General features: G+C 37.3%; 1 protein-coding gene across 1 annotated transcript in view; it reads right to left on the bottom strand.

Moving 5' to 3' along the window:
• The window catches only part of POLA1 (DNA polymerase alpha 1, catalytic subunit), a 336,041-nt gene that overhangs the window by 176,185 nt on the left and 141,748 nt on the right, over positions 1 to 18,108 (bottom strand). Inside the window, exons 27-30 of the mRNA XM_058291856.1 lie at positions 9,793 to 9,825; positions 8,909 to 9,001; positions 7,413 to 7,618; positions 5,040 to 5,172 (exon numbers count right to left, since the gene is read on the bottom strand). Of these exons, the coding sequence (XP_058147839.1) occupies positions 5,040 to 5,172; positions 7,413 to 7,618; positions 8,909 to 9,001; positions 9,793 to 9,825 (465 nt within the window). The remainder of the gene's footprint in view (positions 1 to 5,039; positions 5,173 to 7,412; positions 7,619 to 8,908; positions 9,002 to 9,792; positions 9,826 to 18,108) is intronic.

Raw genomic sequence — 18,108 nt, 5'->3', positions numbered from 1 at the left:
GACACAACAAAAAGAGACAGAGATTCCAGGTGCCACTTACAAAAACGCAAGCGGACCCAGAAGAACACACAGTGAATGGACACATAGAGGAGACAATTGGGGGGTGGGGGGTTAAATAAAAAATAAATCTAAAAAAAAAAATAAAAGTCTCACAAGAGCAGAGAGCAGGAATGAAGTCAACCTTGCTCACAGTTGTATTCCACAGTGCTCAGAACAAGGCTTGGCATATAGTAGCAATCAAATATTTGCTGAATAAATTATTTCACTCATTCCATAACTTCTTACTAAATTTAAGTATTGTGGGATGAATAAGATAGTCACTAGTATTAAGTCATCTGCTAACAGTAGATGATGAAAAGGGGGGAAAAAACCTCTAAAAATAAGCTATATGTGTCATAAGTAGGAAAGAGGTGAAGAGTAATATGGAGAGAGTTTAGAGAGGCAAAGGTCATGTCCATCTGAGAGCAGAAATCTTGGAAGAAAAAAAACCTGAGGATGGTACTTGAAGGAAAAACAAGTTTGGAAGTAAAGGTGACAGAGGCAAGAACTTTCCAGGCAGAGAGAAAGGCAAAAATTAAGGGCAAGAGATGGGAAAGAAAGCAGTCTATTGAACTAGAACTCAATGCATGCAAAGGGAAGGAGGGCGATACTCAGTTCTGTGGAAGGGGTGGGTTTCAAAAGACAGGAGAAAGGATCAGGACCAGGGCATTGCGTGGCTAGATTTTTTTTTCTCAAATTGTGGTCTGTGGACCCCTGGAGATCCTCAAGACCCTTTCAGGGGCTCGTGAGATCAAACCTATTTTCATAACTCTATTTGCACTGATGGTGCAAAAGCAATGATGGGTAAACCTGCTGGTGCCTTACAAACATGAAACAAGGCAGTTAGCACTAAACTGTATGAACAGTCATTATATTCTCCATCACCATGCACACACAGTTATAAAAAAAAAAGGCAGTTTTACTTAAGAATGCCCTTGATGAAGGAAAAGTCATTAATTTTTTTCAATTCTCGACCCTTGTGTACTAGTTCAATATTCTGGGTGATAAAACGAAAAGTATGCATAAAGCACTTTTACTGCATATTCAACAATAATGGTGGCTCGAGGAAAAGCACTTGTGTGATTGAGCTGTGAGCTAAACTGGCTGCTATTTTCATAGAACACACTTTTTATGTGAAAGAATGATGGTCACTCTATGGCTATTCTGACATGGGTGCCTGGGAGACAATTTCTCGAGGAAAAAAAAAAAAAAAAGTAACCAAGTCAGCCTGTCGCTTAAAGAATAACAAGTAAGAATATATGGTCAATAACAAAATTCAAGCTTTCAAGCAAAAATTAGAATTTTAGAAAACTTTTCCACCTCCATGAGCTTGACAGCTTCCCAAAACTTAAAGATGTTACTGACGATAATAAGTATCAATTATCACCAAATGTAATGTTTTGATATTGTACAATGAAAATGTGTTAACATTTGGAATATCTGCATTAACTCAGTGAACCAACATTTTCCAAATGATCAATGCATGATATCTGTCACACATGGTTGTAAAACATCCACCAAGTATACCACATGACCTGTATAGGCAATACCATATAGAAATCTTAAGCAATGTAACTCTACTTAAGAAAACAGTTATCTTCTTGAATTTACTACTCCTCAGTGCAATGTTAAGAAATTGTGAATTTCATCTGATACACCTTCCAAATATTAGACTGGGACTACTTGGGGATTTTACAAGCTAATTTTAGAAGGCTTGATTAAAAAAAAAACTTCCTGGTGATTTAGGCTTAAGTTAGCCAGGGTTGTAAAAATTATCTGTGAAGTATTTTGTGTTACTTTAAGGAATATATTTAAACTAAGAGCGCAGCAATGCAGAAAACCACATGTGGTAGTTTTCAGTTGCTTCTGGCAAGATGGCACTAAACTCTTTATAAAGGTAAATCCCTCCACTTCACACTTGGCCCTCCCCTTAGGCAAACCTGTCATTTTAAAAGCTCTAGCAGCATCACAAAAAAATTCTGTCATAAGTCCTTCCACAACCAGTCATATACTCTTCCATTCAACTCTTTTGAAAGTAATAAAACGTAAAAACTGAATCACTCACAGGTTTTAAATATTCAAATGTTAAAGAGTATCAGAAGGATACATCACCCTTTTCACATAAATGGCTTACTGCAAATAGACATAGGAATGTAACTATGATACAGATACCTCTTACATCATAACTTATTTTACATACACCAACATTGCAGAAAGATTTCTTTATAACAAAGTTTGATAGCCTTGGACTGTAAATATTTTCAATAGACCATGAGCATCTTAAAAACCAGGACCATGCTTTCCTTATTTAACTTTATATCCCAGATCTGGCAATGTGCACATTTGATGTACTCCATGTTTGATGAATGATTAAAGTAAATGAGGGAAGCGGACTTGGCCCAATGGATAGGGCGTCTGCCTACCACATGGGAGGTCCATGTGGCCTCCTTGACCCGTGTGCAGCTGGCCTATGCATGGTGTTGATGTGTGCAAGGAGTGCCGTGCCACGCAGGGGTGTCCCCCGTGTAGGGGAGCCCCACCCGCAAGGAGTGCGCCCCGTAAGGAGAGCCGCCCAATGTGAAAGAAAGTGCAGCCTGCCCAGGAATGGTGCCACCCACACGGAGAGCTGACACAAGATGACGCAACAAAAAGAAGAATAGATTCCAGGTGCCGCTGATAAGGACAGAAGTGATCACAGAAGAACACATAGCAAATGGACACAGAGAGCAGACAACTGGGGGAGGGGTAAGGGGAGAGAAATAAAAAAAATAAATCTTAAAAAAATTAAGTATGAATTCTTTCACGATCAATGAACAGCTATCATGTGTCAGCTACTATGCTAAGTGAAACGGAGAATATAAAGTCAGTAAGTCACAGTTTCAGTTGTCATAGAAAAATGTACACACAGTATCACGCTAGGCATTATTAACTATTATTAATATTAATAGTGATATGAGGTATTATTAGCTGATAATTATTGAAGCTGAGCAATGGCTACATGAGGGTTCATGATACTATTCTATTTTTGTATATACTTAAAAATTTTGATAAAAACTTAATAAAAAAGAACATATAGACTGTTCATTAGAATTAGAAGATTACTGGTGTGTCTACAGCTCTAGGTTTCTTATTGTACACTAGTAATAGTGTGTCATCATTCATATGAGGAGATGATGGTGTGAGCCCACTATCCTAGAGGACATGTGGTCAGTGTTAATTTGCCAATAATGTAGTTGTGTTTGATCTGAGCCTTCCAAACTCATGCCTGGAAGCCACCTTTCTAAGAAGGTAGACAGCGTTAAGGACACAATCAGCAGACATCAACAGAATAGATACAAAAGTTGATCAAGAGACAACTGAATTCATGACCCTTACTTATCCAAATTTTAAAGAAAGAGCCAAAACAAAATCTGAGAGGAAACCATTTACTAGATGACCCAAGTGATTTTGTACCAATCAATATGTGCATACTACATCACTTAAAGTGAAGGGCTAGCGCCAAGAGGCAGATGTCCTTTTGTAATATTTATTTCTATTTTTTCAGTATTGCTCATGCATAAATGAACGTCTTCTTCTGTTACATTAAAGACATCACAGTCAAGATGCAGCCAATAAACGACTTAACAAAGAATAAATATAAATAATAAAGACATGCAGAGCAAATGTTCATTCTAAGAATCAAAGAAATGCAAATTAAATCCAACTGTGAAATACAATTTCATATCTATTATGATAGCAAATTTTTTATTTAAATACCAATACCAATACAAGCAAAACTGTGGCAAAATTGGCACACACATTTTATTATTATCAATTGGCATCACCCTTTTGCAAAGCAGTATGGCAAAGAGCATACAAATATTCATAACATTTGACTCAAGTATTTCACTTTGAGGAATCTAAACTAAAAGTAATTTGGTCAAGTGCAATGAATGTGCCATGATGATGGAGGAGGTTGTTGTTATGGGAAGAGTGGGGTAAGGGGAGTGAGGGGTATATGGGGACCTCATATTTTTTTAATGTAACATTAAAAAAAATAAAGACAAAAAAAAGTAATTCAGTCAAAGCAAAAAGATAAATGAGCAAATATGTCCAATATACTTATATACAATAGCAAAACTGTATAAATAATTTAAATGATCAAGAAAAAATTTAAATAAACGTATGTCAGTAAAATGGAAGATTAACATGATAATTTTAAGGTAATATAAAAATGTGGAAAAATATTTATGTTAGGTGAAAACAGATTTCAAAATAATACATTGTAATTGCTGCAACATAAAAATGTTTTCAAGAGTAAGGAAAGTCATCATGAGCACTGACAATGAAACCTATTTGTCACAAAAAAGGTAAAGTAGTTATTTATGAAATTAGCTTCTAAATAGGTAAGGATACTCTTTTTAAATGGAAAAAAAAAAGGAATCTAACCTACCATGTAGCTTATTACATAACACATTCGAAACTAAGATTTCATTATTCAAATTAGGTAGAAAAAAATATGCCCTATTTTCAACAACTAAGACCGTCCATCAAGTATTACTTACATAGTTAAAAGAGATAAAGCTTGACATACACAGAAAGTGGAGCCACTATCTTAATTCTAAAATATCCTTCTGATTATAGTATCTATAAGGATCTCCTTCTGTGAAGTTAGACAAATAAAAACACATGCATTAAGCTTATAGGCTTGCCCCCCAAACAACCATTACTTAGGAGGACTATGAAGAAGACCCCAAAACAGAAACAAAATCACTCCTTAGAACTTCTGAAAGAAGGCTTCAAGAACGATCGTACAGAAGAGAATTACAATAAGGAATAAGGAGGGCCTCTGCTGAAGAAACGGTAGTACCCATATGCTCAGTCTGTGATGTAGTTGTTAGGCAGCTTTCATTACCAGCTAGAACTCTTTTCAATTTCAAGGATGAGGTGGCTCTTCAACTATCTGAAGGAGGAGAAAAAACACAGACAGCAGCTGAGCCCGCAATAAATGCTACATTTACCTTGTTAATTTCAAACTGGCTCACTGGGACACTGCCATTTAGCACATTTTCTCCAATTTCTATTAACCTCTTCTGAATATTTTCCACTATAGTGTCCCGGCTTTGATCAGAAAGAATCTGACCAATGACAAAGCTGTAAAAAAGAGAAGGATTAGTTGTTGTGGTTTTTTTTTAATAACACACTTTACTAATAGAGGAGAGAAGAGGAAGATAAATGCCATTAGACATGTGGACAAGAGCAATACTAGGGAACAATACTAGCTATAAGGGTTAATGTCCAAAAGGCAGTTACTATTTGTTTTTTAAAATTAACTCTACCAAAGGTTTACCAACCTAGGAATGTCATGTTTGCCCTTAAACATAGAAACAATTCTTCAATGTGGCTGCTAAGGCTTCATGCAAAATGCAGATGGAGAAAGGTATGTGTCTATCACATCTTTATGCAATTAGAACATTTACAAGTTGTATTTCACCCATGAGCAAAATTCAGAATGCAAATATTTCCCTCTCCTCATAAAGCACACCGAGATATTATCTAAAACTCTGCCTGAAATGATTAGCTAGGTAAATGGAAATATAAATTTCTTTATGTAAATTTTTTAAAAAAACAAACCTGGATTTCCAACTTTTCTTTCTTCAGTTTTATTTAAATCACTCAGTCTTCTCCAACCTGATGTTAGCCCTCAAAAACTTTATGCTATTCTACCAAGCCAAAAAAAATAAAAAATGAAAAGAAGGAAGCCAATATTTTATCCATTTCTGAGAAAATGCAGAGCAAGGGTTTGACAGCTGCATTATAATTTGTCAGAAAAAGAACCCTGACAAAAACATTTGTATAGCTTTAATTACTAATACATTTCTAACTCAGAGAAATTTACTTCTATTATGATGCATCTTTTCTTAGAAAACACAAAGCTGAAGAGAACACTCTAATCGACAGTCTATACAAAGTAGTTTCATCTTTGGGTACATTTGGGGGCAATGAAGCATTTCAAACTACATTTCATAAAAGGCTAACAGTGACCTATACTCAGATGATCAACTCTGCCTAATCAAGAGTAGTTTTGCAGAAGCAACAATTGCTCAATCTCCCATCATGAAAGCAAGAGGAAGACTGGAAAACAAGTTAAAAAAAAAGCTGACATGCAGCAATATTTAAATTAATTTTAAATTTAGCCTTAAAAGCAATTCTTCTATTTTCAGAACTGTTCAAATCCACAAAACAGGAATATGTGAAACACGGTACATACAGTCCCTCAAGGCTCATTTTTTAAATGGGTGTTTTATAAATTAATAGGACCCTTCTTACCGCTCTCTACCCCCAACACCACCCCTCCCACAATGGTCGTATTATCACAATCTTCAGTCTTAGGTGCAAAGCTAAGAGGTCATTCATGACATTTATTATTTCTAAGGTACACACAGTATTTGATAACTAGCTCTTAAATTAACCTGAGATTAGTAAGAATCTTTAACATACACATCATAGCAGGGGGAAAACTCCATGGACCACTTTGAATCCCAAAACAATTAAAGCCACAAAACACAAACATCTTAACAGTAACATTCCTAAAGTAAGGCTCTAGGAAGATTCAGGAACAAAATGCATGGCCCTTTCTAATAGTAACATTAAAGCAAAGCAAAACAAAAACAAACTAGTATCAACAAAAACCAACTCTGGGGAAACGGACTTTGGCCCAGTGGTTAGGGCGTCCGTCTACCATATGGGAGGTCCGCGGTTCAAACCCCGGGCCTCCTTGACCCGTGTGGAGCTGGCCATGCGCAGCGCTGATGCACGCAAGGAGTGCCGTGCCACGGGTCCCCCGTGTGGGGGAGCCCCACGCGCAAGGAGTGCGCCCGTGAGGAGAGCCGCCCAGCGTGAAAAGAAAGAGCAGCCTGCCCAGGAAAGGCGCCGCCCACACTTCCCGTGCCGCTGACGACAACAGAAGCGGACAAAAGAAACAAGACGCAGCAAATAGACACCAAGAACAGACAACCAGGGGAGGGGGGGAAATTAAATAAATAAATAAATCTTTAAAAAAAAAAAAAAAAAAAAAAAAAAAAAAAACCAACTCTGTAAGGCTCTAAAATGTGAAGGTTTAACCTCGACCAAGAAAACTCATAGAAGATTTATCTTACAGCAAGCATTTCTTACTCAGGACATTTGGTTTTGCCTAAGTTATAATCTATCTGTAAAATTCTACTCTAAATGAGTAAGAATTGTTAATATGAAATAATAATAATAATGACAATAACAAAAAAGAGGTTGTGTCCTTGTGTTTGGCAGCACTACAGGTATTCTCCACAATGTCACTAAACACTTGAATTTTTAAAAAGACAAACAGCAAAAGCAAAAATGAAAGCTGAACTCACTTTCCAGTGTCTTTAGCAAGATCACACCAATCTCTTCTAACTATATCTAATCCTTTCAGCTCCTGTTTGGTGATATAGTTCCCATCCGACGTTGGCTCAACAACCAGAGCAGCATATTTCTTTTTCTTCAGCAGTAGCAGGGACTTGAAAACACCATCGATATCTATTTCAAGCAGTTTGTATAACTTATTCACTTCACTTTTCACCTGTGAAAATTTCAACTATTAATACTAACTTCTCAAACACCTAAAAGGGAGAAGATAAACACGTTACAAATTCCTAAGAGTTCATCTAAACAGAACTTGAAGTCATACAAGCTTAGAGTACATTTACTCAGCTTATATGGAACACGATATGCTGAGTACAATGCAAGGACACTGAAAAAGCACAAGAACAGAAACAGATAAAACCAATAAATAGAGACAAAAATATAAATACATCATCTCACTCAATCAAAGGACAGAATTGGCAGGGTCAGCCCTAGGAAAATTATGAAATAAAGTCTATTTTAATTCTAAAGGCTAAATACATATGTACTTGTCTTCAAACTACCGAATTAGAGATTGGCTACACGTAGATATGTGGCTAGAACTAAATAAAACCTTGACTATTAAAATAATGTCTAAGGGGAGTGGGTGCAGCTCAGTGGTTGAGCACCTGCTTTGCATGTAAGAAATCCCGGGTTCAAGCCCCGGTACCGCTTTAAAAAATGTCTAAGATCTCCCTGTGCCTCCCACAGCACCTTGCATATAACCACATAACTATATGCTGAACAAATAAACAGAGTCACCTCCTCTTTATTGATAGGGCCCCCAGAGAAAATACAAAGCTTTCCAAGATTCAATATTAGTATAATATGTCAGGCTTACTCTCAAGTGAAGGCTACATACAGTTCAAATTCTATACATCCCATGGGGGAAAGGTAAGACATTACTAGTTTATAAGATGATATCTAATTTTAGTTTATTGGGACAACACCTTAACATAGAAAGTGTTCAAGAAACACTGGCTAAGTGTGAATTGCAATTAGGAGGTTACAAATGAATATTTAAAAATGACTCCATGCCTTTTCAAATAATACTTATATTTTTATGCTTTTAATTATTCAAATATATTTTTAAGTATTGTAAAAATTATACATGTGAGAGTGTATAAATGTATGTTTGTATGTACTTATCCATACCTATCTCTATGTATTAAGATTCATTTGAATAACTACTGGATACATATATTTTCTTATAAATGATAATGTGATAAGTACTAATGTGATCACGTCTTAATAAACTTACAACACTTAGACTTCATCATTGAAGAATAAGACAATTACCTTTGAATTTTACTCTCAAAAAAACAACTGAAGTAAAAGAGGATGAAGAATTGAGAGGTGATTAGTTTATTATTTTTGTAAGCACACATACATGAATTTCTGGTGTTCCATTATAAAAATAGAAGCTACAGAAGTAGGTAAAACAGGTAATTTCACCAAATCTTCTCACCTTGTTTCCCAGCTTAAATACTTCTTCTAGATTGGTGCTATTGGTGTTTATCATAATTGAATCTGTATCTCCATAAATAACTTCAAGATTCATCTAATAAAAGCAAAAATTGCAAACATTAACAAAACACAATGACTACTATACACCAAGAAAGTAAAGGTACTTAAGATTTTCCATACATGGAAATTACAGGTTCCATGGAATTTTCAAAGGTTTATGTTTATTATTACCCATATTGCTAGAGGCGTACAATTAAAGATTAAGCTCTATAAAACAGAATGGCAAGCACTACAAAATTAAGAAAATCTCCCCAATTTTTAAAAAGCCAAACACAGTGGAGTAGCAGGGGAATTGTGTCCAGTTTCGACTGAAACAAAACATGAACTTGAATACTGAGATAAAGGAGGATGAGCAACCAGGAAGGGGAGGGATCTATATTTACCTGCTATTCCATATGCTGAGTCATCATGGCAATTTTAGTGGAACCATAATGGATTTTAAAAACTCAGGGGGGCACACATCCATTCTAAAATATTAACAGTTTTGAATAGTATTCAGTAGAATACAAAGAATGCCAAAAAAAAAATAGATCCTAATAAATGGCACTAGAACACATACAGTATTAAAGGCCTAGAAGTAAACTCTAATTAGCACTGTTACTAATTTGCTTGAAATACTCACATATAGGCTTCAAGCAGCGGCTAGATCATATCAGTGTTGGTAAAAGAAAAAAGCTATAATCCATTAGGAGGGATTATAAATGTAAACTAGGCATCCTAAGAAGCGATTTCCAGTCTGTTTGGGTTACAATTTTCCTTGAATACAAAAATGTTACAAGGTATGATATTTAAGAGTTGTTATATAATGAAAACGCTTAACATTACCTTCTGTACCATCTCCTTTGTGTGCATCAAAATCTGAATGAAACAAAAAAGTCAAGATTAATGCATTACATGATTACAAAAACATAAATAAGCACAGAATAGGTAATCACAATGATCTGCCATTTCCATATATTTTTAAAGCTCTTGATGGTTTTCTAACTCCAACTCTCAAAATAACAATAAAAACAACAGAATCTAAAAATAAGTTTGTCTCTAAGCTGATTCTTAACCAGATACTTGCAAGCGGATATATATCTTTATCTTCAATAAATATGCATAATAAAAATGCCCCTTTATAATATGGCAAAAGAGCAAACTCTTCTCATTACTAATATTTAAATAGAACTGTATGGTTAATAAAAAAAGGGCAGATAGAGCATTTCAAATCTGGCAATTTTGACTCATGACATTCAGGATTTTAAAATGTAAAAAAATGTAAACTCTAGATTTAAAATTCTTCCCTAGACTGTAAATTCCTTGAGGGCAAAGAGTAGATCTTCACTATACTACCAGGAGCTAGCACAGTGCCACTAGAAAATTGAGACTCAATAAATATTTGGTGAATGAAGATTAACATATAGATAATATCTATAGAACAGTCTGTCCCGAGGACCCTACAGTTATAGACTAGGCTATAATGTGGATCCAGATCAGAAGTAACATGTATTAACAAATGAAGGTCTCTTAAAAAGCAGTAATACACATACAGGGAGCACTCAGGGTTTGTGTGCGCGTGTGCATGCACATATACACACGTGTGCCAGATACGGTGCTAGTAGCACCTTGTGTGTTTTTTCATTTCATTCCCCCAAGAGACAGCTACTATTAATATCAAAAAGACAAAGAGAAAACAATTAACCTGCCCAAGTAAGTGACAGAGCAAGGCAGTTTGACTCCAGAACATGGAGCCCTAGTCGTTCTATGGTATCGTTCATCTGCCACCACCCACCTTTCAAAGCATCAGTCTACACCAGAAGCCACTTTTCCAATGGGCCAGAGAAGAAATTTACTTCATTTGTATTTCTTTCTCCTACCTCAGTAGTTCTCCCTGGCAACTGAGCTCAAACTTCAAGATATCATTTGCCTTTCTTGTCCTTCATATTACTGAGTCCTATTAAATCCTGACTTTGAGCATCTTTTACATCCCCCCATTATTCCATTTATATTGCCTCCCACCCCTTCATTACTGTCTCTCAAATTTGTTCAGATGTCCATTGTCTTATGTTCTTTGGAAAAGAGGCTCTTCCCCTGCCCCCAGAGGGGGGGAATGTATACTGATTAGGTTAAGCTGGTGGCTTTAATAAAGGCTGCATAGTCAAATCACCTGAGGATTTAAAAAACAAAACAAACATACAAAACAAACAAAACAAACAAAAAAACATACCAATGCTAAGGCCCAGCAGCTTTTTTTGTTTTGTTTTTTTTTTTTTTTTTTTTTTAGAAAAAGCTCCCAGATTCTAATGGAGCAGACAGAAAACCAACATGCTGAGAAGGGTTGACTGTAAGATGGAAAGCACCTGACTCCAAAACTCACACCTTATTATCAACCCACTCTGCATACCACTGCCAATCCCTTAAATGTTTTCAAAGCCTCCACCCTGTCTACAAGACCAAGCCCAAACTCTGCAACTGCACCCACACTAATGCTCCAACATTATGGCCCATCATTTACATCTCACAGTCCTCCAACAGTTACAAGCACAGCCTCATCTTTTCGTGACTTTGCTCCTAAGTGTTCCCACCTGGAATTTCTCCCCTAGTCCTCTTCCTGTGGTGGAATTTTACAAACCTCAGCACCTCAAGTCCTTCTTCTTCCACAAAGCTTAAGCTGATCAGCCCAGCCCAGTGATTGCTCCCACCTCTAATCTACACTTGCACCATTTCTCTGGCCTGTAAATGATGCTTTATTATTAATTGACATTCTATCTTCTCCTCGACTAGATACAAGCTTCTGGAGGTCAAAGACCACTTCCCTTACCTCTTTGTATCACGTTTGTGCCTAACTCTAGGTACATAACATATATAATAAGCATTGCATATAACAAGCACTCAAAAAACTGCTAGTTGACTGGGAGGTCTCATACTAATCTAATTACTTTTCTTCTGGACACTAAAATTAACTTATAAAAAACATTCACTCTCCCCTACTTCATTTTCGTTTTTTAACATTTAAATGACAGAGAAATGAATTATGGGAGAATGCCTGACAAGTCTTTTGGGAAAGGGGCAAGCATGAGACCAACCTAAGTCAAGTTAATGATAGTGAGAACAGAGCTACTTATCAAGGGTTCCCTTCACCCTCTGGTCCCTTCCACCTTGCTTGGCTTAGCTTCTCTCATCACAATGGACAACTCCATAAGGTAACTGTTAACCAACAGAGTAAATACCATAGAAACAACTTGTCAACCTTTCACTGCAAGTCTGCATATTCAGCAACCAATCCTTGCTACTCTTCTTTCACAACGTGAACCAAACCTCCTATGTCATCTCCAATTGCCCCTTTGTTACAAATTGGAAATCTTCGCTTTTCAGATATATCATCCACCCCCATTCTATCCTGCCACCAATTCACAACCATTTCCACACACAATGAGGGCTGCTAACAAAACTATTTTCTCTTTGATGGCAGAAACGTTTTGGTGGTTGGTGTGCACAGAAATTGTAACAAACTAAGCAAACTATAGACCTTTCTGCAACTGCTTTATTCACCTAACAATTTATCTTAGCAATTACTCCATACTCACACTGAAAGAAATACGAGTATTTCATTGTATGAAAAGACTATAATTTAATTAGTTCTATTAATGGACATATGGATTTTTTCTAATTTTTTTACCATTATATTCATTCTTTACCAAATGATTTGTATATCTGTGCAATCTGCAAATCTGCCAGTAACAGTACAAGGTCCTACAAGTGGACTTACTGATTAAAGGTTTTATGTCTTAAATTTTTTTTGATAAACATAGCCAAATGGCTCTCCATGGAGGTTGTACCAATTTCTATGGGTAGTTTTAATCATCATCTTTCCAGTGGACCTCAACAGCTACTGCTCTGTCTCAGACTCAAGGGCCTCACAACAGCATGTCAAATCTTCAGTCCATTTTATACAGGATAGCCCACAACTATGCTTATTCTCTCATGCTTCCTAGCTAAGCAGTTCTAGATGGTAAGAATCACAGTACTTTACCCAGCCCAATACTTGCCCAAGTTCTAATGAGGAGGATCATCCCAAAGCTGCCCTCAGGCCCAACCCTCAATTTGAACTGCTAAAGAGTCACTGGGGAGGGCTCAGCTGCTGGAGGGCCAGTGGGCTGGTCAAAGACGATTGCCAAATTCTCAGTATCCAGCAGAGGGCTTGGTACATAGTAGCTATTAATAAATATTTGTAGAGTGCAGAATGAATAATCCTAAGAGGTAGGCAGTATTACAAGCCTCATTTTACATGAGGAAAAATGAGGCTCTGAGATTGCGCCCAAAGTAACAGAGATAAAAAAGAGCTTGATATTTGCTGAACCGTAGATTTCATTTTCTTTTATTCCGTCCCATTGCCTTTTTAAAAAAAGGATACCACCTGAATGTTCTGGAAGCCGACAATAAAAAAACTTATACATTACAGATATTGTCCCCATTAAGGAAATACATTTTTTTTTAAAAAATCCACAGGTACCCAGAAAGGTCTGCCGGACACAATGTACAGTGATTATTATAAGATGACCACTCATAAGTTCACTTTAAAATGACAAGCCTAATATTAAAGCTACCCATTCTGACAGAAAATCATTTTATAAGTGCCAACAGCTAGAAAACAGGGCTATAAAAGCTCGCTAAATTCATTAATAAGGCAGTCTGCAGTTATCTGATTTCATAGCAACACCTGCATATTTATCTACTCATTACCAATTGGATGATGGAATTTTTTCAAGCACATTTCAAAAATCTGCCAACTTCAAGTATAAAAAAATAAACTTTGTGGTTAATTTTTCCCTTAACAAAGTACAGCTGTTGAGAATAATTGTTCAAGATCTTACCCTGTAATGTCAACTGCAGCAGAACAAAGAGTATTTAATTAGCAAATCTATCCAGTAATTCAACACCTATTATATAAAATGCCTTCGTGATTTTATTCAGGATAATTTGCTAAGAGGGTTATTACTGACATTCAGATGGAATTTAAAATTCCTACGCAAGTCGAGTCATAATAGCAGTAATGATCTCCCCAATCAGGAGATTCGGTGTCACACAAGGCTCTCTTGCAATGCAGCAGTCGATTTCCTGACTTCTTAATTCCTGGGCTCAGCTCAGTGAGAGCCCTTCATGCCGATATTTCAGTCAGCAATACATCTTTAATGGGACTCTATTAAAATACCTAGAACAAAAATGACTTTTTTTTTGGTTAAAAAGAACGACAGCACTGCCATCATATCAATCATTGCAGCGTTTGCAGAACAGTGCCATTGAGGGAAAAGAGGAGGGGGAAACAGGAAAAGGGTGGGGGTGGCGGGCTGGGGTGAGCAATAATTCAAATAATATGAAAAGGTATTTTAACCGCAATTTGGGCCTCTGAAGGCTGGTGAAAGGTGGTGGAAATTAAAAAAGAAATTTTAAATGTGCAAAAGAAAATAATTTGTTTGGAATAAATCTACCAATATGGCTTACTAAGCAGAAAAAACATATTTGTTATGCTGAGGTTACCAGCAGCAACCTAAGGCCAATTACTAGTGATCTTTCTAGGTTCTCCTAACAAGTCCAGGATAAAGCCTGGGTCTTCATATTTTGTTGAGAAGACTGTTGTCTTAAAATGCCTTCGAAGGTTATTAAATGCTTTTAGATGCCATTACGGACTAAAAGACTGTTTGTCAATACTAATGAGAGAGAAACCACTAATTTTCCACAGTTATAAAAAAAATTTAAAGATCCTATTCCAAAACCACAAGTCTGTTACAATAATATCTACTAATAAGAAACCCACTTCGAGGGATGATTCAGACATAAAACACACTGAAAATCTTACAAGTTAAGAAAATACCATGTAAGGTCAAATTCTAAACAAATTATACATAAACAGAATGACAACTGAAATCTCAATGGTTTTAGGAATTCTCCATTACTGATGACATAAAATTAAAGCTGGAAATTTTTTTCAAAAAAAAATTTAGCATCATAGGTATTAACAAAATGAATGGTTGTGAAGGAAAGGGAAGAGAACAGTAGAGGAAATATAATATTATGATATTTGGTAATCCAACCATTACTTAAACATTTCCTATTTCAAATTTTAGTAGCTTACAAAGTAGGACTCAGTGCTACTCAGTTCTCACTTGACAAACATTTTATCCTCATTATATCAGATGATTTTTTTTTCTATTTTTCTTCTCCCTGTTATTCTTAGATGTGTCTTCTCTATAAGATGATCAAAGAAAAAAAGCAATGGATTTAATAAGCACCCTACTGCCTGGCTCCACCACTTAACACTTGTGTGCCAATGGGTTACTTACTACCTTTAAATCTTAGTTTTACCTTCTCTAAAACTGGGATAACACTATCACTAGTTCCTTGAGTTAGGCGGGAATATTGTAAAGATAAGTTTTTTTTTTATTTTACACAAGTCAGAGGCCTAAAAATCTGAGTACTTGTTTAAACTGCCCATTACTAGGCTAAGTGATTTGGAAGCAAGCTGGTTTCTTTCTCTAGGCTTCATCCCTTCGTTTATATTCTAAAATTCTAGATCCAAGTCGACATATAGAAATAATCTCTTCATTATATATGGTTGGTTTATATCTCAATCACTTTCATTTCTTTAATATTAAAAAAAAGAGGCACTAATATATCCAACAAGGATAACTGCCATGACAAGAATACATTTCCATATTCTCAGTTGCTCTGAGGGCTATGTGGTTGTAAAATAAATAGAAATAGGCACGCTTTCACAAATTTGTCTGCATACCTCTTTATGCACTTAATATAAGTGGGTGGGTATATTTACAGTACATAAAAACATCCAATGCCTTCTGTTAAGATCTCATCTTCCTTCAAGGGCATATATAGAATATATATACATCAGTTTCTCAACATCAGCACTATTGACATTTGAGGTCAAATAATTCTTTGTGGTGTGGGACTGTCCTGCGCATTGAAGGATGTGCATGTAGCAGCATCCCTAGCCTCTAACAGATGACAGTAATGGGCATATATGTATATACACACACCAGCTAGGACAACCAAAAATCGTCTTCAGATATTGACAAATGTCCTGGGGATCTAAGCTCCCTCTCAATTAGAGGCAGAGTGGGCATCACCATTCCCAAATCCTCAAACTGGGGAATGAACAATGGACTAAGGTATACATACTTACTATTATTCTACTATAGACTTATTATTGCTATTCTAGCAGTGGAAGAATTTGTATCATTGATATAAAGGCAGTGGCTACCAGAAGTTCTCAGGGTAAGGGGAACGAAAAAATAGGTGTAATATGGGGATACTACCAGGACACTGGAATTGTCCTGCATGACGGTGTAATGACAGAAAGAGGCCATTATACATTTTGTCATGACTTACAAAAATTGCACAGGACAGAGTGTAAACTATAATGTAAACTATAATCCATCGTTAGAGGCAATGCTTCGGTATGTGTTCATCAATTGTAACAAATTTATCACACTAATGAAGGATGTTGTTAATGTGGGAAAGTGTGGGAGGGGAAGGGAGTGGGGCATATGGGAATCCCCTATATTTTTTTTTATGTAACATTTATATAATCTAAAGTTTCTTTTAAATAAATAAACAAACAAAGAAATAAATGTAAGTGCGGTGGGGGGGGGGGGGGGTCACCCCCAGGTACTGATGTACATCGATGACTCAAAATTTCTCTCAAAAAAAAAAATTATCTCTCTAGGCCCATATTTAATTGTCTATTCCTTGAGCATTCATTCTGAACCTCACCCATTGCCTCCAAACCTTCAATCAGCTCCGAACATAATAAATGGCCCCTCTAAGACTCTTCGACCAAAACAGAGGGCACTGATTTCCTTCCTGATCCAATGAGCTGACAAGTCCTATGCCATATCGTCTTTTAAAAAAAAAAAATTTTATTTATTTCTCTCCCACTTCCCCATTCCCCTTCCCCCCCACCAAGTTGTCTGCTCTCTGCGTCCATTCGCTATGTGTTCTTCTGTGTCTGCTTGCATTTTCAGCAGCACCGGGAATCTGTGTCTCTTTTTTGTTGCATCATCTTGCTGCAACAGCTCCCCGTGTGTGTGGCGCCACTCCTGGGTGGGCTGTGCTTTTCTCGCGCAGGGCAGCTCAATGTGGGGTGCACTCCTTGCATGTAGGGCTCCCCTAAGTGGGGGACACTCCTGTGTGGCACGGCACTCCTTGGGCACAGCAGCGCTGCGCATGGGCCAGCTCACCACACGGGCCAGGAGGCCCTGGGTTTGAACCCTGAACCTCCCATATGGTAGGTGGACACTCTATCAGTGGAGCCATGTCCGCTTCCCTGCCATATTGTCTTTTTTCCAGCATGGCTCCTCCACTGCATTCCCATGTCCTTCCTTTAGAACCTTACCACTTTTCAGTTAGCCTACCTGTCTCCGGCATCACTACCACCTAAGCCCTTCTTTACACACTGCCAGTGTTCTTTCTAAAACACGACTCTGAAATGAAAGTCAAATTCCTTAGCTTGACCTGAGGCTCATGATGCCCACCTCATCTTCTGGTGCTTCCCACATGCATCCTTCAATCCAGCCTTCCCAAAATATTTTGAGTTCATCTGAACAAGCCATGCTCTTTTCCTTTCACATGCTGTTTCCCCAGTGATTAAATGTATGAGTTCAGAAGTTAGGCTGCCTGGGCTCAAAGCCTAACAGCATGGCCTATAAGCTATGTTACCTTGGGCAAACAAGATGGCCTCGGGAAGTGGATGTGGCTCAAGCAGTGGGGTGCCTGCCTACCACATGGGAGGTCCTGGGTTTAGTTCCCAGTGCCTCCTAAAGATGAGCAAGACAGCAAGCTGGAGTGATGGGCTGGTGCAACAAGTTGGCACGACAGGCTGGTGCAGTGAGCTGATGCAGTAAGATGATATAAGATGATGAAACAGGGAAACACACAAGGAAACACAATGAGAGACACAATAAGCAGTGAGTACCGGTGGGTCAAGCCATAGGGCGCCTCGGGACATCCCAGGTTTGGTTCCCAGTGCCTCCTCAAAAGAAGATGAGCAGACCCAGAGAGCACACAAAGAGCAGACAGTGAGTGCAAACAACAGGGGCGGTTGGGGGGGGGAAGAAATAAAATAAATCTTGAAAATATATGTAT

Source organism: Dasypus novemcinctus, chromosome X (assembly GCF_030445035.2).
Source record: "Dasypus novemcinctus isolate mDasNov1 chromosome X, mDasNov1.1.hap2, whole genome shotgun sequence".
Lineage (NCBI taxonomy): Eukaryota > Metazoa > Chordata > Mammalia > Cingulata > Dasypodidae > Dasypus > Dasypus novemcinctus.
Note: the sequence above shows the minus strand (reverse complement) of the source record. Positions and strands in the feature narration are given on the sequence as shown.